The sequence below is a fragment of the Amphibalanus amphitrite genome, unplaced genomic scaffold (genome assembly GCF_019059575.1).
Source record: "Amphibalanus amphitrite isolate SeventyFive unplaced genomic scaffold, NRLGWU_Aamphi_draft 001082F_arrow, whole genome shotgun sequence".
In the NCBI taxonomy this organism is placed as follows: domain Eukaryota; kingdom Metazoa; phylum Arthropoda; class Thecostraca; order Balanomorpha; family Balanidae; genus Amphibalanus; species Amphibalanus amphitrite.
This window is the reverse complement of record NW_024882576.1, coordinates 202,837-227,475: the sequence shown is the minus strand read 5'-3', so window position 1 is coordinate 227,475 and position 24,639 is coordinate 202,837. Positions and strand designations below refer to the sequence as shown.

Genomic DNA, 24,639 nt, shown 5'->3' with positions numbered 1-24,639 from the left:
CGTGAAGAGACATTAATATGCAGAACGCATTTCGTGCCTCTACCCCATACCTCCCAGTATAAATAAGGCTGTTTGACTGAGGGGCGGTTCCGTCTGAAAAGGTCTGTGTATTTAGGAGCCATCACTTTTGTAGTTATACGACCATCTAAGTGAATTTACAGGATGGTGTTACACGGCGACTGCAGTTTGGCCGCATCCCCGTGTCTAATTATACCGTTTCGTTCCAGTGTCATGATCTCTGTCTGAGTCCAGAGAGGTGCTCTTTTCCTCCGGAGTTCGGCGGTTTCGTACCTGACCGTCGACCGGCCACTGAAGCCTCAGTGGTCCACCTCAGCGGCCATGGAGCATGACGAGAGACGCAGCGTCTCCTGGGGTCGGAACTCGCACGACGGCGAGGAGAGAACGACCTCCTCTCCGCTATCCTCGGGCCGGCTTAGCCACACAGGTGAGGACTTCTGAGGGGAGGACTCTAAGGAAGGGGATGCACTTATGGCGTTTAATTGCCGCTCATTCTGGGTACTAATCGGAAGAACAGTATTGTGCGAAGTGCCTATAATACGGAGAATCTTCCCCAAATACATCTGGCCTATTTCACGAGTCAGGGATTATCAAAACTAGCAGCCATTTAGCAACAGCTCGCTGCCTTAAAGTACATACTCACTTTCTCTACTTGCGATAAACGGCTGGTGCTTGACTATAATGAAAAACGTATGTTGCAAAGAAATATTAATTTGTGATGTTCAACACGTTTCACGTCGGGCGTTTCGTTTCTTTTTTCGGGCGAATTTATCGATGGTTACTCCACCCTAGCTGCTATAATTTCTACACGCATGTATATCGCAGACAATGGTGATATATGCCGTTCAAGTTGGCTCAAGCTCTGCGCATTACTATGTTTAAAGGTTAATTAACTTCTCAACCGAGTATGATTGATATGCAATGCATACTAAAACGGGGTGGAGTACGACTGGTGTAGCCAATGCCGTTTCCGATCACCGGCGGACGTAGGGGCGGAGGCCGCCTCGTCTGAACGGCACGGAGAGGAGCTCTCTTCTCATGGAATCGATTCCGGAGGCGTTGTGGTCTGAGTGCCTTGGTGTGATTGAGGCAAGTGGGAGCTCACAAGTATTGTATATAGTATTCTCGGAGTAACACTATTCGCTTGAACGTTTTTAATTATTGGAGCGTATCTCATAATATATTTGCTTATTGTTTTGTTTTGTTGTTATTCGGCGTAAGTGCTTTTATCTAAGCTTATTTCACCGGAAAATTCAGGAATGATGAATCGCAAATTTGAAGCTTTTTTGTTTATTGATTTATCATTGAGATTCTAAGAAACCACACAGGTATCTAAGGCTCATTAATTATTAGTATGCGGCCATCATGTCCAAGCAAGATTCGTCAAATGTGTGGGATATCAGCCGCTACGTGCATTACATGCTGCAACGAGCTTATACTACCCCCAACTACAGAATGATGCTCTGCTCATCACTAAGCCATACGCTTGACAACCCAAGCGCAGCATGTGCGGAAAATCGTCCACTTTCCTTTCCCTGTCCCATCCTGTGCCGCCTTTGATGTCGTCCTCTTTCCGCTGCCCTACCACCCCTTCTGAAAATCTGCCCTTTTCATGTGAGTAGGCCCATTTCCCCGCGCGATCTCTCGGTAATGCGCCCCCACCGGGCGTGTCATGAGAAGGCCCAGATGGGGAAGGACCGGCCGGCCGTGCTCCTCGGCCGAGGCTCTGGTCGCCGATTGGACGAGAGATGATAATTTTACCGTGGAAAGCCGGCGAGCAGTCGTGAATTGTCCGGCCAAGGTCAGGGGAGATTGGGATCTTGTAAAGCTGTCGACAGTTCGGAGGGAGCGTGATTTGACACGTATTTCCTCTATCGGCCAGGCAAATGACAATTTCCTTGTGGGAACGAGGCATAAACTGCCACAATGTGGGGATAAAGCTCAGTTGTCTTGTTTCGCGGATCTCAACAGTGTTTTTAGTATCGTGTTTATTATCTGGTTCCTTAGTTCCTATTCAACCCAAAACTCAAAGCTCGCTTACATTTGTCGCCGTGCTTTGAGCGCCATGGGAAATGGTCACGATCTGTCCAAAAATTCGCCGCCGGGCGCGGGCGGGCGCACGCGACGTCCGGCGACTCTATTGTGCCGGGTGGCCGGTGGCAGGGCACGCACCTCTGTGCGGCCGGGAGGGCAGGGCTCGGTCACGGCCCGGGGGCGGCGGGGAATGTCCGGGAGCGGGCTGGGTCACCGCCTGTGGCCGGGTCCAGCCGCGACACGCGACATGGGGGAGGCGAGAGCTGGACGTCCGGAAATCGAGACCCCTCCGCTGCCCGAGCGTAGAGAGCGCACTTCCTGTTTGTCGGTCTTGGCTAGCGGACAATCGGTGGCGATAATTACATCTTTATTAGCTGTCTGATAGCTTCATCAGATAGGAAAGTTCACGTATTATCTGAACTGTGAAAATATCATGCTTAATAGCCCAGTCTGACGCCGTCATATTTGAAGCTATATAAATCCGTCATCAGACCAGAGTAGGTATTAAAAATACCACTCCACTTTGCTCAAATATGAGAATTCGATGCAAGTGGCCAGCACTCAGGCACGGTTCGGTCACGGTGTGAGGGGAGAGGGAGAGGAAAGGAGGAGAGAGAGAGAGGAGAGGAGGAGAGAGGGGGAGGTGTGATCAGCACGGAGGCCGGAAACCAGTCAGTGATTACTTGATACAAAAACAGCCGCTGGCTATAGGTACAATGCAGGTGGTCCTTAACTAGCGGGCTCCTGTCGTGCCGGAAGGGAGCTTTGATTGTGTGAGTAAGAATGAATTTCACGACGGCTCACGCGGTACGAGTTAAGTTGATATCCTTTAAAGGGTGCCATACGCGCATGTAGATGTTTCAAGTACTTTATAGGTTAGCGCATTGTAGTCAAGGTTTCCGACTGTTTTTCTGCCGATTTATCTGCAGCGGAGGTGCTAAAACGTTGAGAACATTTTTGTGCCGTGAACTCCGCACCGTGCTGGTATGCGAGCACAGGTGTACCGTTCCGTACTGCACACTTTTTCACGACACGACACGAAACACGTGTGAGAATCGGTGACTCAGTGGTAGTACGTACGTCGATACGTCCAGGATACGAGGCGCTCAAGACATGCTGTCGAGTGTCGACACATTTGCTTTTCCGCTGACGTGTCAGCCAAGTGATTGATGTGGTTTTTACGCTAGTTGGATTCACGCTGTTTTGAAGCAGAGAAGACGGGTAATCGCCTTAGTGAGGTGATCGATTAGTCTTTTTGCACATTTATCGCACAATCGCACATCAAGTCGATACCTATCGTAGATCTCTTCAAGGTCTCTTTATCTTTCTTTTTCTCTTTCTCTTTCTCTTCCTTTTTCTCTTTCTCTTTCTCTTTCTATTTCGCCTTCTCTCTCCCTCTCTCTCTCGCTCTCTCTTCCCCTTCCTCTCTCCCCTGTCTCCCCTCTCTCGCTCCCCTCCTCTCTTTCTCGGCGGATGTTCCTCGTGCGATGTAACATATACATACATAGGTTTAGGTATACACTATACATACATCGCACAAGGTCCTGATGCATTTATATATCAACGCTCAGCCTCCCACGTTCTGATAGAGTGACAGGCAGCGCACAGGCTGTGAAGCTCATGGCCTTGCATAACTCATCTTGTGGAGCTTCTGTGCTCTGTACAGATGAGATGATTGTCCATTTATAGTTGGCTAGCTTGTTTGCATCATACGGACAGGCGGTACCAGGCATTGTTTGCTCGAGATCTAGGTATATGGCTTTGAGCAGGTACTGCTCGTGCTTCGTTTGCCGTGGGGCTTTTTCTGTGTCTTTTGATGGAATGATTGACTTGACCTTCGCCTGTAGCCTCAAACATCATGTGATGCCGTATGGTGATCGCCGACCTTTCGCTGACCTGTAACCTTCAGCAGCACCATGAGTGATGAGTCACGACCGATTGGTCAGCATCCTGACCCTCGGCCCGTTGTGTTCGGACCATTTGTGCATCGTACCGACTTCGCCATATTTCTCAGAAAGCCCTGACCCCCTCTGATGCTCCTCTTTCTGTACATCCCGAGAGCCCTGACCCTACCGACGCTTCTGTCCGTCCATCATCCATCCCACCGCCATGCATGACGGGAAACGTCCGTCCAACCGTGAGGCCACGGCTGGACGCTCCGGCCGCTCTCACGACCGGCCTAAAACCGTTGAACCGCCGCCAACCCTCTGCCGAACCGCTGACGAACCGCCGGTGAACCGCTCCCGAACCGCCGCCGTCGAACCGCCGCGGAGCTGTCCGTTACCGCCGCGCCGGCTCGGAGCGGGCGGAGGCCGATTTCCGGCCCGGCGGCGGTGCGCCACTGATTGTGCGTCCGTCGGACTCGGTCCACGTGGGAATCGGTCGAGCTCGGCTCACAGACAGCCGAACGGACCGCGGGGATGGCCAATGGTGGTCGACCGGCTCGTCAGTCTTCACGAGTCAAACTCCAAGCAGCCGGATCGAGGGAGTGCGGTATTTGTGTTGGTAATTTTTGTGTCGGTGATGGTCGGTGCATCAATGAGTCCCCAGTCGTATAAAAGGTGACTCGGCATGCATAAATCTGAGGTTGGCGGAATAAGTGACCTTACGGAGAAGCAGCCTAGGTGTGCCAATGTCCAGACCGAGCTGGTTCGTGGCACTGGCCTTAGCAACTGAGACCGGTCCGCCTGTTATTACTTTGTTGGGCCTGTTCATCATTCTTTGTTCGGATTACAGGGATGACAGATTCCAGAGATTAATTCCTTGCCTTATTAATCACGCTACATCAGCCGCATCTGAAGCATTCGTTTATTTTAGGTTCCTGCTGATGAGCTTAGTTTTGACCCTTGATCATATGTCATCGACCGGAGGGGCACCACATCCCACGGTTTTAAGTCCAATTATTAAACAAAATCTGCTTATCGACCAAATGTATGCATATCTATCGCTCTTAGGTCCTTGATTATGACAGATGTTTATTTATTTGATCTTCTGAGCTGAGCTGACAGAATGTCTTGATAATAGACAACAGGCCACGCTTTACGGCTCTGAAAAATGTCTGCCGTGATACGAGGTCAGCGCTCTGGTAAGCTATCTCGTTAGGTCACCATCCGCAGGAAAGCTCAGCAGACTTCCTGCCACGTCTGCGCTGCAGCCAACTTTAACTGACCGCCGAAACGCTGATAACGGCAGATGTACGAGTTTTGTGTTAGAACAGTGACCTCGGATGATCACGATGTCCATTGGCGTGCAATTGTATTAGCAATTGGTGAGCTATCAATCGCGAGTAAAAGCAACATTCTCAAGCATGTCTACTCTTCACCTGCCTTACCAGTGCCGTGTGTAATCAGACGCCCGCGGCTGCTGAGTCGGCAGTGGCGCTTTCCACGGCTGTCGCTACTTTCCAGTCGATCACGTAACCCGCCCGAGGCTGACGATGGCGGCCACCCCCGCCTGGGGTCAGGTGCGGCTGACTGTGGTCTGTACAGACCGCCACCGTCTGTCTGGGACCCTGAGACGGTCCCTGGAGCTCAGTGAGAGTGGACGAGGCTGGCGTGACCATGGAAGTCGGGCTATAGATGGATTAATTCGCCTCGCTTCGACTTGTGCCGAATGTTGGGAGTTTCGCCTCACGACAGGGGGTCGTGGCGCGGCGCGGTGGCCGCTCTTTAGGTCGGTCGTGCGGTGCGTCATTCCAATAAATGGAGCGCAGTGCCTAATGGACGAGCCCAGAAGAATATCCTGCACGGAGGGTGAATGGTAGAGACCTGGGTTTCTCTGAGGGTATGTCACGGCTCCAGCAGCCAGCAGGTAAATGACAGATTTATTATTCTTTCTTCTGACCCAGTTTATTCATCGCTTTCAAGGTGGTAAAGTTTGCTCGTGGCGTTCATGAATTGCGGTACACTCAATGGCCTTGGTGGTTTTAGACGCTACAGGAAGAATGACTCGACTTCCTTGCCTGGTTTTGTGAGTCGCCCGGACGAGCGTTTGTCGAGGGCCATGCCTGTTCATGCTCGATTCCATGAAGACTAACCGTGCTTTGCTTGCATTGTGCACTGAAGTAGGATGACTTTAGTTTAAAGAAGTACAAAGATGAATGAAGTTGCAAAAAGGTGCAAACCACGACAAACACACAAATGAGTTAGATTATTACTGTGGCTGACCTGATAAGTGTTTATGGTATTCAAGTGCAAACATATGATTTGTGCTCCTTTGTTTTTATCCATGTTTTATAACTTTCATTCTAGATCCGGGACTGCTGTTGTCATTGCCTGTTGCTTGTTCAACTCCGCCCATGACATCAGCAGTCAACAGTGCCAGCTCTCCGTATCATATGACGTCTTGCCTGCTCCTCCTGCTGAATACACTCGTCTCAAGTTTCCTATGTCTGTCAGTCAACCCTCTTGCGGACCGGGCGCTGACTGTGCACCCCCCCCCCCCCTCCTCTGTCCCTTCTCCCGCGGCCTGCTGTATCAGGGCTTAGGGAGGGAGGGGTTACCTACTGCACCGTGTCAGTTTCCGGTGACCTGCTTAGGTCATCGTTTGTGGTTGTGGTCGGGGGGCTGTGGTGCTGAGATTGGTTACCGACCGCTCTCCCCTTCAGAACTCCTGGTAATGGCCACTGACCGTTCTTTGAATGCGTCACAGCTCAGTGCGGCTTTTGACTGACGGCACTCGTGCACTCGATACCGAAGACACAGTAAGACTGGTCCTTCTTATATAAACTCCTGATGTCGACTGCTGATTGCCGACTGCTGATGGCTGTAACTCGGTAGATTGAGGCTCATCAAATAGAGGCACCCCGTCCGGACTCCTTTCGGTTTTATGATTGATTGGCGATCTGCAGGACTGGGCACGGGTGTAATTAGGAGCTATCGTGCATGGAGTGCCTTTCAGTTATTAAGAACTGTTTGTTGCCGAACGATGGCGATTTCCGCCAGAGACTAAAAAAATTCAAATGCACTTATGGGAGGAATGAAAATAAATCTTTAGAGCCTCAGAGATTAGAACCAACAAATAAGTGAAAAGTTTGATATAGGTGCTATGGACAATGAAATTGATTGCATACAACACAATGAGTGAAATTCTTTTTGACCAAGCACCTTGTAAAAATCAATTTAACTTCAATCAAATATACAGCCACCAGCTTACAAGTTACAAGCAATGCATCACCTGAACAGTGAACATATGAAACCCCACTGAATACACAACTGCTGATCAGAGTACCCAATCCAACGATCGCCCCAGGTTTACGACCAACGCTTTCAACGATTCAATACTGTGGGCGGTATAGATACCCATGGCCGCGAGTCTCCTCGGGATAAATCACGCGCTAAATTCATAACGCCGTGGTTTGTGTATGCACTCCAGTGAATGCGTGGGTCGGCGATAGCCAATCCCGCTCGGCCACGGACATAAAAGCGCTGACGCAACGGTGCTCAAACAGGCTAGCTAACAGCTGTGTCGGCGGCGGCGGCATGAGCTGTATGCGCGGTGCATGGACGTGAGATACGTGCCCATGTCGGTAGAGAACATGTTCACGCCATAAACAGAGTCGAGAGCTGGTTGACTATGAGCTTGCCGCCTAGCAAACACATTTCCGATATGGTTTTATAGCCAGCGTGAGGTAGTTTGGAGGAGTGCGATAAAATGTCCGCAGGCTACCCCGCATTCGAAGCGGAGATATATCACTAGGCACGAGCTGAATGGCAGGCAAGCCAAACGGTAGCAAAAAGAAGCGGAATCAATCTTCTTTGAATAAATGTTAGCATTGCCCCAGACACATTTCCACCTCCGATCTTGATTTACATGTTTCTCGGTAAACCGTAGACGGTAATGAAGATACTGTTTCACCACAATTCGTTACCACATGATGCCACACATCTGCCACAAGGATGCCAAATTGCCACAACATCCTTTCAAGTGGCTGGCTTGATGAATGATGCCTATCATTTCGTTCTTTTCGTTTCACCGTCATTTCAGCCAATCGAGCACATCACAAACATTGCCCTCGGTTAGAGTTCCCGTCAGCTCCTCATTTCTACTCGTTTGCAGGCTCGGAGCTCCAGGCAGCCACTGAGAGCCGCTGTTTGGATAAATTCCCGGGGACCGGTTCCTCCACCCGATCGCCCCTCGCGCGCCGTTCTCGTCCACAGACTGAGCAACCAGAGGCGTGCTTTGCTCTGGTCCGACAACATCCGAACACTCCTCTCGATATACAGACCAGTGGAGAATGTGGTGACCCCTTACTTGATTGAAAAATTGCGATCCTAGACAACAATTACGAGTCTCGGATGGGTCCTATTATCCTGCGCAATGTGCCATGTGCAATGCGCATGTTGTGAAAGCCTGGTTAGACCTTAGGTGCTGCAGTGCATACCTACCAGTATAACGCCTTTTGGGGCGACTAACGGAGCGAGCGAGAGGGTGGACCTTGCACGTGCGAAATTGCGAGGGGGTACCTCCAACTGACTTGTGCACGGCACCCTACTAACCGGTCTCTAGCGATGTGCCAAATTTGGGCACAATCGGCCCAGCCGTTCTCGAGATCTGGAAGCGGCACCCTGCACGTGCGCACGTGCAAAATGGGTCCCAACTGACTTGTGCACGGCACCCTACTAACCGGTCCCTAACTGTGTACCAAATTTGAGCGCCATCGGTCCAGCCGTTCTCGAGATCTGGAAACGACCCCTGCACGTGCGCACGTGCAGCAGCACCCCAACTCTGGCACATGGATATGTAGTGCCTAGTGGGTGCCTACCTACATGCCAACTTTCAGCGCAATCGGCCAAGTAGTTACCGAGATATTGCAACAATTACAAAACTGACACCTCTTCGTTTTGCACGTGGCACGTGCATAAGGGGTCACCCACATGCATCGGGAAAAGTCCAATACTTGGTAGAAGGAATGAAGCTACCCTACAAAATTTACCGCGTGTAAATCAGTCAAGTGGTTGCTGAGATATAAGCCTCGCAAAAGCGTGACCACGGCCGGCCGGCCGGCCGGCCGCTCATACTCAGAAATTTCCGTTAATCTAAGGAAAGACTACGCTCGCTTCGCTCGCTCCGTAACCAAAGTCATAGCCTTTGGAAGCATGAGAAACAAATTGCACTGAGCTTGAAACGATATTCCGAACCATATAAATGTGTATCAGGATGCGATGTCATTAAAATACTAGTTTTAACCGTCCATTACCATTTTCACGGGTGCAAAATTTATTCAGATAAGCCAATTACGACATAAAATCTGCATCCAGTCATTCTTGGAGTCGATTTCTACCATTTAGCTCATCCCCAGGCCCACTCAAGTTAATCGATTTTCTTTGGCACCCAGCCCCGTCAGATGTGAGGACCACCATCTCTCTGGCTGAGAGGACCACCGCTCTCACTTCAGTTTGTGATGTTTGGCAGGGGCGGGGCGTTGCGCTCCTGAATATGAATAGAGCGTGTCGCTGTTGGCCGCCTGAACACCGCGTCCCTCGGCGGAGGACAGGGTGAGCGGCACGAACCGGCCCTGTACGGAGTCGGAGGACGTGTCAGCGAAGGGTGCCGCCGTCACTCCTCACTGAGCAGAGGTGTCGGAGATGCATCTCCAAGGCTACACCGGCTTCGTTTGTGTCAGGTGGCTCGGTCATTTGGTCATTCCTGAGGTTAAATGACGAATGGCAAGCGGCTTTGCTGGGCTTTTGGCTGTTATGAAGTGAAAATAACAGTATCGTAGCGTGTTTAGGCGATTTTTCAGTCATTAACATCGAGTTGCTCAGTGGCTGTAACACGGTACATCTAATCCGTTGAAATTGTGTTTCAGGAAGTAACCGTTGGTTTTGTAGCTCTTGGTTTTTTTTTCTCCTATCGTAATCTGGTTAAGCCGTGTTAAACATAACTACTCTTAACCGCTAACGTTTGTCGAGTGCCTTGAACTTCACAGCCACGTATTAAGCGTGTTGGCTTGTGTTCGAAATAGAAAAGTAGCTCGCAATGAACACGGATATTACCGTTATTCCGCTGACCCACGCTGGAGCTTAGAGTAAGGGTGGGGCCGCACAGGGTAGTTCATGAGTTCACACATCATGCCGAGCACCGTCGAACTTTTGCTTTATCCGGCATTGCTCGTTCACTTGGATCGCTGATAAGGGACACGGCCTACTTGAGGACGATTGGTAAATGCTAATGTTTTGCTTAAAATTTGCGAGCAAAATGTCAATCTTCACCAACAGACAGAAGACAAATTCTACCTTTTCGAACTTTTTTAAAATTATTTAAACTAAAAACGTTTTTGTCAAAGACAGTTTGCTTTCATCGTAATAAAATCCACGGAACTTGTGTATTTTACTGTTTTGGTTCTGTTCTATCCAAAAGTATTTGTAACATTTTTTTGTTGCCAAAAACACATCCGGTCCGGTTTCGTTGCGGTTTCCTCCTTTCACCTACATAACGGAACTTCCTGTATTATTACCGGTTTTCGAAGTTAACAGTATTTTTGTTCGCCTAGTTAGTATGTTTGTTTTGATGGTTTACTACGACGTTGTTTTTTCCGTAATCAATGCGGTTCATTTTACTAACTACTGACCATTGAAGTTTGGATTACTGCTCACAACCCGCAAGCGCTGTCTGTGATCCGGTACTCTCCGCAGTCTGTGCCGGTACTCTCCGTTATGACCGAAGATCGCCCGCCTCTACATTATACAAATACATTATACTTATTTAATTAATGCAATTAATGCACAATTAATGTAGCTGTATTTACGTACTGGGTAAACAATATACACATGTCCTCCTGCAGTCTCAGAAATCGCTGACACCAACTCTGATGGTGGTGTAGCTGTATACTGTATGCTTTGTTGTTAGATGTGTCTGCTTTGTGTAACACTTTCAGGAGTCCATAATTCTCAGGAGTCCATAATATTGCAGTGTGATCTAACTTCAGTGGTTCCAGAAAGCTGCTGTCAAGCAATGAAATGGAACGTTCTGAAAATAGCTACAGTTTGTGGTGCGAGTTGCAAACCTCGTGCTTAAAATGTTCGTGCAGCTGTTTCGTTTGTCTGCGGCGAGCTAAGCCAAAATTTCCATGATTATGTCGATTATGTTGCAGTTTGCGTTATATTACTTTTTTGGTCTTTAGATATATATTACTTTTTTGGTCATTTCACTTTTACCGTGGAGAGGACAGGGCGACCTTTTCAAGCGAGACTTTTTTACACTACGTCTTCCCAACTGAAGCCAGCTGAAGCGATTTCACTTTCGGGTTATTGTTCAAACAATTTTCTGCTCAGGGTCTGACTAGGTCATGCTGCAAGGCACTTCGTGACTTTTCTTTGGCCGTGTCGTATGAATCCGCGATAACTCGTGATGACTCACGATGACTGTCATAGCTTCGTGACGTGATCCTCCCAAAAGCTTGTGAGAACCGGCATTTTATGATTGCTCTCTAGGCCGAGCAGATGGCTCCAGCGCTTTTTTGTGAGGTGCGTCACATTCCGGCTCATGGGACGTGCCTTTGGTGACTGTATGCGAGAGAATGGTGTGGGCTTGAGCAGCCCGGGAGTCTGTGCTTGTGCTAAGGAGCGAGAGGGTTGACAAACATTGTCCAGAGAGGCAAAAGTGAATGTTTTGTTTTACTGAGTCAAATATAGAGGATTGGCGTTCGAGTGTCTGTCAGTTGTTTTGATTAGCAGAAGTCGTGTTCGTACCGTTCATCCTGTTCCCATGAAACAGGATGTACAAAGTTACGAGGATTCTGCATTTGAAAACCCATCAACCACGAATGACGAGTGATGATTGTTGGTCCGTTAGGTACTGCTATAGCCTATAAGTGACTAACAGACATTTCTGTACACCATACAGATAATAAAACTGATGCAGCTCCAGATCAGCTCCGGCGAAAGCAGCCCGACCCGTTACCGGATAATCGCCACCAAATCAGGATGGACCTGCGACGCTGCCCTGGGGCACACCACCGCTGTGTGACTGTCTCCATGGGCTGCAGAGCTGTGCATTGCTGCGGGCGGCGCGTCTGTTGAGCATGGCGCTGTCCGGTGCCGCCAGCAACAAACCAAACCTGGTGACACTGCCCGTGAGGACATTTATCTTCTGAGCGGCTTTGGCGAGCGGCCTGCCCGCGGCGGCAGAGGCGCTCCCGTCACAGGGCGTGGGCGGACCATGACCAAACTGGCACGGCTCTGCATTCTGCAGGCCCAGGGTCACTAGAAGGTGGTGGGGACTCGGTGATAGGGCTGATATCCTCTGCGGAGATATGCTGGAAACGAGGTGGAGGTGGAGGTTATATCACGCTCGCTCTGCATGACTTTGGCATTACGTTTTCGTGATCTATGTCTTGTGACACGATCAGTTTTGATCAGTTTCTGATAGTGTCGTGATCGGGAAAGTAGTGCATTGTCTGCATACGTTTTATATCGTCCTGGTTTTCGTCTGGGATTTCTAACCAGCCATGCAATTGAATGTTTTAGCCAACAGCAGCAAGGATTATTGCTGTAAACGTTTAGCATCATCATCGTGGGATGTGGTGCTCTGTGTCTGTGATCTTCTGAGATCAGCAACACGCCAGAAAAGAGTGGGTGCTGGCGGAAGCTGTTGTATCACAGTGGTGTGTAGATTCTGGACCCAAGCAGAGGCTCCTAACATACCGGTCAGTTCCCGGTTCCATGTGCAGCAAAGGTGAATAGCCGCAGTGCTGGCGTCGAAAGGAAAGCGCATCATGTAAAACCGGTTCAAAGTGCATTCCTGCAAGTGCGGGCACCATGAGTGTACCAGAACGGTATCAAGGCTTTATCTAGGCTTTTACCGACGGATAAAATGATGTTTTTTTTTTCTTAGACAAGGCGTTGTAATTCTGTAACTTTAATGTGAATGGCTGAACTCGGAGCCGGAATGGATGTAATGCTGGTATAATACTCGGCCGCTCACTTTCGCTCTGCGCATAAAAGTAGGCTACTGCTTCATCCAGCGTAGGTATTATAGAAAACTTTGTTTTGGTATTCGACACTAAAACTACTTTTGATACTTTTGAGATATATCTGCCTCGCCTCGTAAAAACAGTACAAATTTACTAGTCACTTGTTACAACATGAGCATTGGTTTTACTGCATCGTCCTTGGTTTTGCAGTAAATAAATTGATAATAGCAGATGCATTGTGTCTCCTTTGCCAATCCAGCGTCTAAAAAATGCTGCGACTACGCCCGTGCATGTTTAGGCTTGTAAGCTAAACCCACTAGTCATTGAGTCATGAAATCTTATTTCGTTTATCGTGCGTGATTGTTTGCATGCCGTGTGTTTCCTTCGACACATTGCAGTTCAGAAGTCGTACAACTAGCACCGATACGAGTACAATGATCGATGCCCCCTCGTGCTCAAACTGCCCCACCTTTTCTCAGCCTCACCCGCATCTCACAATTTCTCTCCGCTCCTCCTCAGATGACCCTCTGGGTGCGGACGTGTCCGGTCTACCGCTGAGGGTGCTCGACCTGGAGCGGCTCGTCCGAGAACAGGACGCCGAGATCGCCGTGCTGAAGAGCACGGTGACTGATCTGCAGCGGCGCCTGGGACAGGTGGAGGGTCTGAGAGGTCAGTGAAGGGGGGGTCTCAGAGGTCAGTGGGGGGTCTCAGAGGTCAGTAGGGGGACTCAGATGTCAGTGGGAGGGTCTCAGATGTTAGTGGGGAGGACCGGAGAGGTCAGTGGGGGAGGGGGCTCAGTGGTCAGTGGGGGGTCTCAGAGGTCAGTGGGGGTCTCAGAGTTTAGTGGGGAGGACCGGAGAGGTCAGTGGGGGAGGGGCTCAGAGGTCAGAGGGGAGATGGAGGGACAAGCTCGGACAAGGGAGGACGCGGGATGTCAATGGGAGGAGCAGAAGAGGCTGTCACTAGATGTCAGTTGGGGAGGGTCTCAGAGGTCAGTGGGGTAAGGGCTGGTGGGGTCAGTGGGATAAGGGAGGGGGAGGGGAGAGTCTGCCGGGAGGTCAATAGGGAAAGGGGTTTCATGTCAGTGGGTAACGACTAACGAGGGACAGCGGGAACAAGGAAAGGATCTGAGAGATCAATGGAAGGGAGGATAATGAAGCAAAGGTCAGTGAGGAAGGGCCTGGCACTGGTACCTATCGTGAGGCTTTCTGGAATTGCGAGGGAAAAGTGAAACGCAACACTCCAGCTGCAGACGATGTCAAGGCTAGCCATTCTGTGCAGATAATGGAGAAAGGAGACACTGCTGTTTTTGTGCCCCTCAAATGCATTCCTTGTTCGGTGGTATTTCAAAGTCTCGCTCAAGTTAGGCGTTACACCTTTGTGAAGAGCTCAAATTAGGCGTTACACCTTTGTGAAGACATGGAGCTGGCAAGGCCCGGTGCCTTATCTATATGCATTATGCACCACAATCACACAGTCGGCCGGCGCTTTGACCTGCCGCTGATCGGTCTGATTACCGGCTGGTTTTCCGGTCCCCAGCGGTCGGTAAAACGTCCCCGGCAGTGTCCAGCCTGCGGGCCCCGACTCAGCGGTTCGTCAACGGAAAACACAGCGGCATCGCCAGACTGGAGGCGCCCAAAAAGAAACTCAGCGTTCCAGATGGGTGAGTGAAAAGGTTCAGCGGGTGATGCAAGTATCGAGTGTAATGCACGAATCACGAGTATGATGAAACTTGTAATATGATGCACGAGTCGCCACATATGTTGATGTGAGAATCTGGCGAGAATTATCTGTAAACCATGCTCTCGGGGGTTATGTTCTGTTACAAATTTGATTGAAGTCGTTTAATTATGTAGTGTGTATTTTAATCTATGATTGTATACCTATGTGTAAGAATCTTAGATCCGTGACGTAGGTACATAAATCATGTGAAAAAGCAGCGTGGTAAATAAATGAGGTGCGATCTAAAACTACCGTACACCCTGTAACAGGAGTGGGGCGTGTAGGTGAGTTTTTTACACGCCTTATGCCGGACGGTTGCGGGGCCATTTTTACACTCCAGGCGGGATGGCACAGTCGTGCGCTGATGAGCCTTTGTGATCCGACACGTTTCACTGTGAACAAGTCGCGACGTGGTAATTCCAGCAGCCTGTTGTGGGTTTCCCGATAAAGGATTCATTTGCAGATTTTTTTAAATTGTCACACGAGTCGGTCGGTCTGTTTAAAGCTATGCGTTGGAAAATAAATACGGTGTCAGATAATGCCTTGCGCTTCAGTGGTCAGCGAAGCCACAACTTGGTACTTTCTGTAGACGGTGATCAGCGTACCGAAGTATACCGCATTTACGGGCACAAAGCTTCACTTGTCACAGCAAAAAAGCACCTACTACGCTTTGTATAGGATCATGCATTGTAGTGGCTGGGATGCCGAGCGACCAACAGTTACTACCTTTATTTGCGCCGATGTAAAAACCAACGAAATATCTCAAAATTGTGCCCACTTGCCACCGGCCTGGTTAAAACTTTCGTCGAGGTGTGATCACATTGTCGTGGAATTACATTAAATTGACATGTTTTCCTGCAGGGAAAACAGTCTCTAACGGTGCCGGCCGAATGTTTCTCAGGAAACCTTCCGCTCTTTCTATGACATGGTCCGAGCCTATTGTAACAGATCCTTGTTGAAAAGTGCGGTATTTTCCGCAGACCACTGCCTGTGATTCAGGCACTCTGCTGGCTGGGTTGTCGAACTGATTTTACTGTCAACTCACCACTCAAACGCTGCGAAGCTGAGTTTTTTTTTGCTGTGTCTGTTCCAGCCACCGGTTCCGGCACCACGAGTCGACGGGCTCGCTGCACTCGGACGGTCACAGCAGCAACAGTGTCTCCCCGGCCACCTCGCCGAGCCCGACGGCCGCCGCCGCGCGACAGCAGCGCCACCTGCCAAACAAAACTGCCAGTCTTACCAAGAGATGGAGCTCGGCGACAGAGTTCCAGCACCAGCAGCAGCGGCACTCGCCGGTCGTCAGCCACACTCCACTGCAAGTCAAGTAAGTCCAGCTGATCGGGTGCTTGTGTTCAGATCTTGGTGATTGGCTTTTGAAAATGGGTATTTTGTATGGCATACATGCTCGCCAGGCGCTCACGGATTTGATTCGGGTAGTTTTACTTCATTATCGTTTTATTTTCACCGTCTTACTTTTTTACATTTAGTTAGTGGCTCTCATGGGATGGAACCTCTTAGCATGATAGAAATATGTCCATCATTTGCATCAATTTTAGCATGTCATTTTTTTCTTACGATTTCTAAATCGTTGGGTCATGGGTGTCTCGAGGCTTCAGTATTTAGTATTCCCTCGCGTGCCCCTTGCCAGCGACACTGGTGGTGGTGGAGGTGGTGGTACGGTACCCCGCTCTCTCCCTCTGTACCTCCCCACCCCTCCTCTCTCCCTCTGTACCCTGCACGCTGCACATGGCCCTCTGCACTCGTCTCTGTTGTAGAATGCGCCGCCACTCGCACGCGGCCCGCCCGAGACGACCGGAGTCGTACGCCGGAGGAACCCTGGTGGAGGAGCCCAGAGACATCTGGCGACTGAACTCGGAACCACAGACGACGCCTCGCACCCGGTATATGCTGCATTATGCACGAAAGACGAGACTTTAGGGTCATGAGCTGTCTAAATTGTGATTTGTTCATATTAAAATTCGATATTTTTACCCTTCCTGTGTACCTGTTATACATATTTTTACCCACAGAACGACCACTGACTCTATGATATGCATGCTTTAAAGGTGTAGGGACGTTTGAATATGCTTTTTGGCAAATTGGTATGACAACTTGCTTAGTTTTGTCGGTTTCGGCGCAATTCGATAGCTAGCTTTATGTAGCTTATATAAAGCTTGAAATGGACAGGGTGCCTACTTTGTTTAAGCAACCTGCATTGTTAATGTCACCATACTGTCACACAGTTTATTTTCCAAAGCTTCCAAAGCTTTATCACTCGCTGATCTATGCGTCCCAAGCAAACATTAAAAGAATGTCACCGTTGCTCTGCCGGGAATTGCGTGAGCTATTCGCTAGTTGCGTAATACTTCGGACCTTCTGCAAACGAGGAACGCCAACCCCGTTCGCAGTAGTTGCTGGTTTATGAAATATAAAGGTGCGCTGCGGAGTGCCGTTGGTACGAATTCCACAGCATTCGCTGCTAAGCCGGCGCGAACGGTGGGGTTCCGTGGCACACATACCTATCTTTACTCTGGTGTAGGGTGTCCGAAAGTTCGGTGTAGAAAGTAGAAATCTGTAGCGATGGGGGCTGTGCTCCGGTGAGTGGATGCATTATTTTATTTTGCCTTTTCAGGCAGTTCGCTTAACGCTTGCTGCATAAGAATGCATGATGTAAAGTGACAGTGTATTGTGTAAACTATACCTATGTGGAGCGGCTTCTGATTCCGTCATCGCCTAACTTGCTAATCGCCGAGAGAATGTTTATATTTATTTACAATCGAATTAATTTACGCTCAGGTATGACTTGGGGTTAAATAATTTATGCGTCGGTAACGATCCCAGCGATTGCGTCCTCCTTATAAAAGCGACGTCACGTATCATGTGCTGACCTCACTCTGATTCGGTGTGAACCACGATGAATCAATTGTAATCGCTATGTGAACCGCGCTTTTCAGACGGTCGTCGGCGGGCGCTATGACGCACCATCACAACTCGGCTGGGAAGGGCCGGCTCAGCCATCGTCCAGGGTAAGAAAAGGGCCTTCACCGGGTAGGGCTGGGGTCACTTAAGGGAGGCGACGGAAGTTTCGGGGGAATTAGTTATTCTGAATGGGTGTAAAATAAAACAGATCAACAGTGTCATAGGCGGCGGAACGGAGAGGGCACCGGGGCACCGTGCCCCCTTGGATCTTGGATTTTGGCATTTTAACATTAGCCCTATGGGCGTTGGAATGGGACCAAAAGTTGGCAGTGCCCCCCCCCCCCCCCTTAGTTGAAGGTGTTCCGCCGCTACTGAACAGTGTTTTCATTTTGGCAATGCTTATTCCGGTCAATTAGGTAAATCATGCTTTAATTAAAAATGGCAAAAAAATAACAGGAAATTGACTGAGGAAATAAGACCAAGCAGGCCTTGCACATACCTATACCAGCGTAAATGGCGTATTTATAGCAACGTATTTACGTAGCGCTCATAATTGAATGGTTTATATATTCTTATGAAACATAATTTCAGCCCATTTATGAGTTATGACGGTCTGTAGTTTATTTTCAATCCGCCAAGCGCCTGGACGGGACAGTCTTCAACTTTCACTTCACCAGACGCTGTTAACATTACGGATGAGATGACCGTCTTGGTGTAAGCATATTTAGCACACAGCAGAGCAGTAACGGTCAATTCTAATACGGTCGCCCGCTGCACGGGAACGCCTCCTGCATGCGAACTGCACAGCGCTGTGTGGACTGCAGATGGCCCGGTCTGGTGCAGCGATTAGTTATATCGCTGTCATGGCTCTATGGCCATGACCATGGAGCGGAGGGCCTTTCAATCCAGACCCTTCTCTTTTTGTCTCGATATCTTCCAAAAGAGAACGGTTCCGTAAACGTCAATCTGGTCTATTCGCAATTTTGCATAATGTGCCAGCCACAGATAAGGTCCTCTGGTCTCTATAAACAATCACCCGAGTTCCTCACATGTATCTATTGCAGTACTCTAGCACGAAGAACCACCGTGGCAGCCGAAGCTGTTGGTTAAAGTTCAACTCAGCGCCTCCGTCCTCACACTAAACCAGCCCTTAACTACCGAGCGTGAGTGCCTTTACGGAGAAGAGACGCCTGCAGTAATCTGGGCTGGCTGCTGAGGTCAAGGTCGCGGCCGTGGATCGATCTGCTGGCCCTTCTGCCGGCTGTCGGCCGGGAGAGGGCGGCAGACAGCCAGCCATGAGCCAGCCAGCCCGCGCCGGCCGCGCTCATGGCAGCGTGAATATAGGGGTTACTTGGGCGCCGCAAGCGAGAATCGTGATTCGTGTAGTCATATTTTACCTGTAGTCTGATGAATGGCGACACCAATCTTTATGTAATCAGATTAATTATATTCGTTTTACTTCCCGAGTCGTCCGTGGAGGCAGGGGCGTAGGCAGGGGGGGGGGCCACTGGGCCATGGCCCCCCCCCTTGGGCGCCGAAGGCGCCCTTTGCGATTGGAGGGCGCCGAAGGCGCCCTCCAATCGCAAATGCAATTGTGATATAATCGAATCGAAAAACAATCGCGACTGGAGGGCGCCCTCCAATCGCGAATGTGTTTACAGGGAAAATACGGATGGAGGGCGCCCTCGGAGGACGCCCATTCCAAATACGCCCTCCAAATACGGTTGGAGGGCTCCCTCGGGCGCCCTCCAACCACATTTGTAGGCTGTAGCTCTCTAAGCGTAACGGTGGTCGCCTATGTAAGCCGCTGTCCTGTAAATAAGCGCCCTCTCACCCGAAGGCGCCCTCCTGTAGGTCGCCACCCTGCTACACATTGCCGCCCTTCTGCTGATCGGCGTCCTCATAATTATTGGCGCTCTCCTACCTATTGAGCCCTCATGTGAAATTTTGAAGGCCGCCTTTCTCCCTTTTGGCACCCTCTTGTTCAGTGCCGCCCTCCTACCTATTGGTTCCCTAGTCCTTCCTGTTGAATGTTAATCGGGGCCCTTCTCCTATTGGCGCCCTCGTGTAGATCGCCGCCCTCCTAACCACTGGCACCCTCCTGTTGATCACCGCCCTCCTATCCACTGGCACCTTCCTGTTGACCAGCGCCCTCCGCACAGACGCCCTCCTGTTCGTGTCATCCTCTTGAGCAAAGGCGCCCTCCTCACCATTGCCACCCCCATTTTAATCGTCACCCTTCCGCTCATTGGCGACTTCCAGTTGATGACCGCCCTCCCACCTATTGGCGACCTCTTGTTGATCGCCACCCTCCTATTGGTGCTCTCCTGTTCCTCGCCACCCTCTTACCTGGTGGCGCCCTCCTGTTGATTATTGATCGGCGCCCTCCTACCTATTGGTGCCCTCCTGTTGATCGCTGCCCTTCTATCCATTGGCGCCCTCCTGCTGCTCGCCAACTTCCTACCTATCGGTGCCCTACTGTCGAAACTCGGGATGTTGATCGGGGCTCTTCTACCTATTAGTGCCCTCCTGTGGATCGCAGCCCTTCTACCTATTGGCAACATCCGTTGATCGCTGCCCTCCTATCATTTATTTACTCCTTTGGCATGTTTTTCAACTTAGTCGTTCTATTGCACATAGTTGATGTCTTGCCTGTGAAAACTGCCACAAATGAACGTGCATTCAGCACAATGAATGAAGTATCTATACCTACCAAAACTATCTACGCTCTACGATGCATAAAACACGTCTTTGGTCTTAACGGATTGATCCTACTTTACGTGCATCATGGCATCTATATGGATTACGATTAAAGGAAATAGTTCACTTTTAACATGGGGTTTTGAACTGGAATAGCAGTTTCGTAGCTTGAGCTGACACTAGCACAAATCAGGAGCTTTTACGGCTCAATGATCACCCTAGACGAAGATATTCCATTTCTCGTTCCGAAAAGAGTGTCTTGCAGAGGAATGTGTGCCTTGCAAAGGAATGCAGCCACGTCATCGTCAGCCAATCAGCATGCTGCTTACAGCCAATGCAGTATGCGTAGGTTTGAACTACGCGATATGATTGGTCAACGCGTAATAAGCTTCCGCGTCAAACATTATTTTACATAAAATATAGTTCGTCCTATATTAAAATACAGAAAATAATTGTTTTTACAAAAAGGTTTTATTTTATTTCATGATCATTTTGAGCATAAAAAATCATAAATCAAATAGCAAAATACTAATTTCAGGAAAGTGAACTGTTTCCTTTAAGTATTGTCAACAGGTTCGGGCGCAACAGCAGGCATCTGAAGTTTCGGTGATTGAAACTGGTTATGTGGGTACACTGTATGCATCTGTGAGAAGGCTATGAAGGCTGGTCTGAGGTAATTTGGATGATGTTTACGCATCTCGCGCTCCGGTATCAATCCGATACGGTGATCTGGTGCGTAGATATGCCACCGCCAATAAACTTTTATACATCGACACCCATGAGCCAAGCTTTCTGTACAGTTTGTGTGGCAGCGGCCCGACCAAACCTTAGGTATTTTTACACCTTCAAATTTGGTAAAAGAGCGAGAGGAGCTTTGAACAGTGATCGTATAAAAGGCGTGCCTAAAAAGCGGAGGAAAAGGTTGTTTTCAAAAATTTCGCGCGCCTTCGGCGCAGCATTTCAAGAACACTTGACCTTTTGTGACCTGGAGTATAAAGAATACACACGATGCAAAATCAATGCAGCACGACCTATACGAGGTTACGCAAAAAAAAACTGGTGGCATGGTAAAAAACGCCTCCCAACCCCCCAACCCCCACTGAGCGATTTTTTATCTCGCGACCGTATGGCGCCCTCCTTGGGTGAGGTGGCGCCCTCCAAACCCTTGGCCCCCCCCCCCTTCGCGATTTTCTAAATACGCCGCTGCGTGGAGGTGAGCGTTTTTATTCATCTAGCTGCCGACTGCGGTGGAATGATACTGTGCCGCATTACAACCATGTGCTGCGGTACAGTCTACATGCCAGGTGATTTGTTTTCTTTTAGGGAGCCCCATGATAAGTCATACGTTCTGTTCAGTGTTGCTCTGATTCTTTTGTTGTAATAAAGTTGTTCCGATCTTTTGAGTCAGACTGATCATATGCCGGTAGTCGGAAGCCAATGCTCAGGATCTGCCATGTCACTTAGGTATGTTTGTAAGTGTTCGCCAACGATCTCGTCGGTGTTTGCAATGATATGATATCACCCGTGATCGTTTATTTTAGTAGTATCATGTTTGCTAGTTCAATCCACTTGTGGTTCGCTTGCTCAGTTGATTTTGAGAGTTATCTAGGTTTCCCGGTAAGCAGATGAAGCAAATTAATTCAGTACATGGTCTGCAGATTGCGGGCTGAGGCCCCTTCCCCGATGTCGCCGATTTAAATCGCCGTCTCTAAATTCGCCTGTCGGGAGCGAGAACGGGTGTCCGGTCCCCAGTCCGTAACGCTGGTTGACCTTGGTCCGTGAGAGCCGGTAACAGCACGACGGTGACTCACCGGGGAGATAGGCGGCTGGACGACGCGGCACTTTAGTTCCGCCGTCTGCCGCTGAATAGGGGCGGCGCTGGGGTCGGGGTGGGGCGGTGGCGGCGTCAGCTGTGGCGCAGTCCAAGGCTATAGAACTCCGCGCAGTCGCCGGCCGGGAGTGCTTCGGGAGGGGTGTGGTTGTGTTATCTGGTACCGGAGGAGAGCCAGAGCGGATAAAATGGCTGACGACGAGTTCAAGGAGTAAGTAACAGACGTGGAATAGGTTGTGTCGGTCGTATTCCTGATGTATATGGATTATGGAACGATACATTCTCAGGCTAGCAGACTATATTATGTAGCCTGACTGCGATGTTGTATATGAGGAGATATGGGGTCCACCTTTACAATGCTACCCCTAGTTGAATGTTTCTATTTTGCTACGTCATCGCTCAGTACGGCTGCTTTTGGTGCCTTGGCTGGTAGTGCCGACCGCCGAATAAGGGTTTGCACTTACGTTTATTTTACTAACTGCTGTCTGCTACGACTCTTCTGCTGCACGACTTTGATAGTACGCCTTCTCCTGCTTGTGAAAATAACATAACTTGCTATCCGGATTCTGGGCCGAAGTATTCAAATCTCCAAAAGACGGGTTCAGACTTCAGCTGCCGGTGTAGTTAGCAATTTGTCACCCGGGAGGCTCAACCTCCCGGCCTGCCGTCATGCCGATATTTGAACTTGGCGCTGGTTCAAGGACTTTGGACCATGGGCCCTCAGGCTTATCAGGCTCGGTCTGTATTTGCCTGTCGGCGTTATTGATTCGGTATCGACGAGGTAACTGATATTGCACCCAGAGTGGCACATTTATTGAATCTGTTTACCCTTTGGCATAAAGCTAAGTAGCGTAGCTTTGAAAGGTTTACCTTCTCCCCTCCACTACTACCCAACGGCTTGCGTTATACGTGTGCTCAACTGGGGATAAAGTACTAAAAGCTTCAGATGATAAGCAAAAAACGTTTCGAAAATGCTACATTGATTCGGGAGGAGCAGATTCTGCTCTCTTTTCCCGCAGTAAGGCGTGGGTGGCTAATGTTCCCACTTTGGTTTGATAGATTTCTTTTTCGAGCGATTCTGGAAATGAGAAGTTAAATCTCCCTCATACACAATCCCCTCTTCCTTAATTCTTAGTTATAAGCAGTCAGGTCATCAACCTTAGTGCAGGTCGTGGCCATCGAGTGAGCGCTGCATTGACATCGCTGTGCAGTTTCCCCGAGGCAGCGGGGCCCTTTGAGGCTGGTGGTACCCGGCTTCGGCTGGCCACATCTAGTTTTGGCCGGCTCCGACCAGTTACAGGAGGGCACGCTCCATACAGAATCGACCTCTGAAATATTTCATCGCAAGCTACCACAACAGTGCGACCGGCGGGGCGGACACCACCACGCTCACACAATCGAGCCCACTCAGGCCGAGCCCTTTCAGCGATAATTCGTAACCGGCGCACAGTGGCCCTTTTTCAGAATTAGCACGCATTAATTCCCACATTACCTGAAAGTGGTGCTAGACATCACCACGTGATCAAGGACGTATTCCCTGCCAATGCAAAGAGAAGAAAAGAAACGAACTGCCCAAGGAGATTCGGCCCAACAGCGACAGACCGCTCGGCCCAAGATTTGGCGCACGTTCGCACGGCTCGCCCGCCGGCCAGGCCGCTCCGAACGCAAGTGTGGCGAGCCCGCCAGCCGACCGCGCTGCACTGACCGCCAGGACGCCCCAGGGCGTCACGTGACTGCATCTACAGCTGTTGCCAGCCACGTTAGTATAATTTCAATTAGCACATCTTATGGCAAAAGTCAAGCCACATTTAAACGCACAGCTGGTGACACCAGCTTCGAGCCAGGTCAATGAGCTTAGTCGTATCGAACAGGAGCCACAGCCGCTCGCGGACTGAACTGGCTCACGTTATCCACCGTAGAAGCAAAATGGCGCAAAATGGCGCGATGCCCTTTGGTGGACATGGTCAGAAGAGATCGGCAATGCGAACGATGTATGATACGACATGTCCTAGAGTGTGCCACTTAACATAAAGCTTCATATGTATGCCGCCATCTCCAGTTAATAATTGTCCTGTTGTTGTGTCCACAATATTCGGCAAAAGTGGTCTATTTAAGCTTATATAATGAAAATGGTGGTTTCTAGGGCTTCTACGTAAACTCAGCTTCACAGCCATGCCACTAATTTTTCATATTTTCGCATCGAAAGTCTTACAAATTGATGTTCATCTCACTCTACTTTTTAGGGTCCGCCGGTGGTGTCCGCGCGCCTCTCGACAAACTTCGACTTTGCGGTCAGTTTTACCAAAGATAATTATTTTTTAGGGGGTAAAAATGGCACCATCGGATAGTTTGGAATGTTTTGCACACGATTAGACTGCTTTTTACTCAAAAGAAGAGAAAAAATATTTTGAATTTATGCGTGCTAATTCTGAAAAAGGGCCACTGTGCGGCGGCTAGCTCTCTCACTGTCACAGGCTTCCCTTGAAATGGCCCACCGTCT

General features: G+C 49.6%; 1 protein-coding gene across 2 annotated transcripts in view; it reads left to right on the top strand.

Annotated features, from left to right (window-relative positions):
• Window positions 1–229: 229 nt before the first annotated feature.
• The window catches only part of LOC122369885 (echinoderm microtubule-associated protein-like 2), a 32,864-nt gene continuing 8,454 nt past the window's right edge, over window positions 230–24,639 (top strand). Inside the window, exons 1-6 of one of the 2 annotated variants that reach the window (XM_043344991.1) lie at window positions 230–445; window positions 13,487–13,636; window positions 14,507–14,630; window positions 15,783–16,013; window positions 16,465–16,590; window positions 17,644–17,715. In XM_043344991.1, the coding sequence (XP_043200926.1) occupies window positions 340–445; window positions 13,487–13,636; window positions 14,507–14,630; window positions 15,783–16,013; window positions 16,465–16,590; window positions 17,644–17,715 (809 nt within the window). In that variant the 5' untranslated portion in view covers window positions 230–339. The remainder of the gene's footprint in view (window positions 446–13,486; window positions 13,637–14,506; window positions 14,631–15,782; window positions 16,014–16,464; window positions 16,591–17,643; window positions 17,716–24,639) is intronic. The other variant, XM_043344992.1, reaches the window with a different exon arrangement.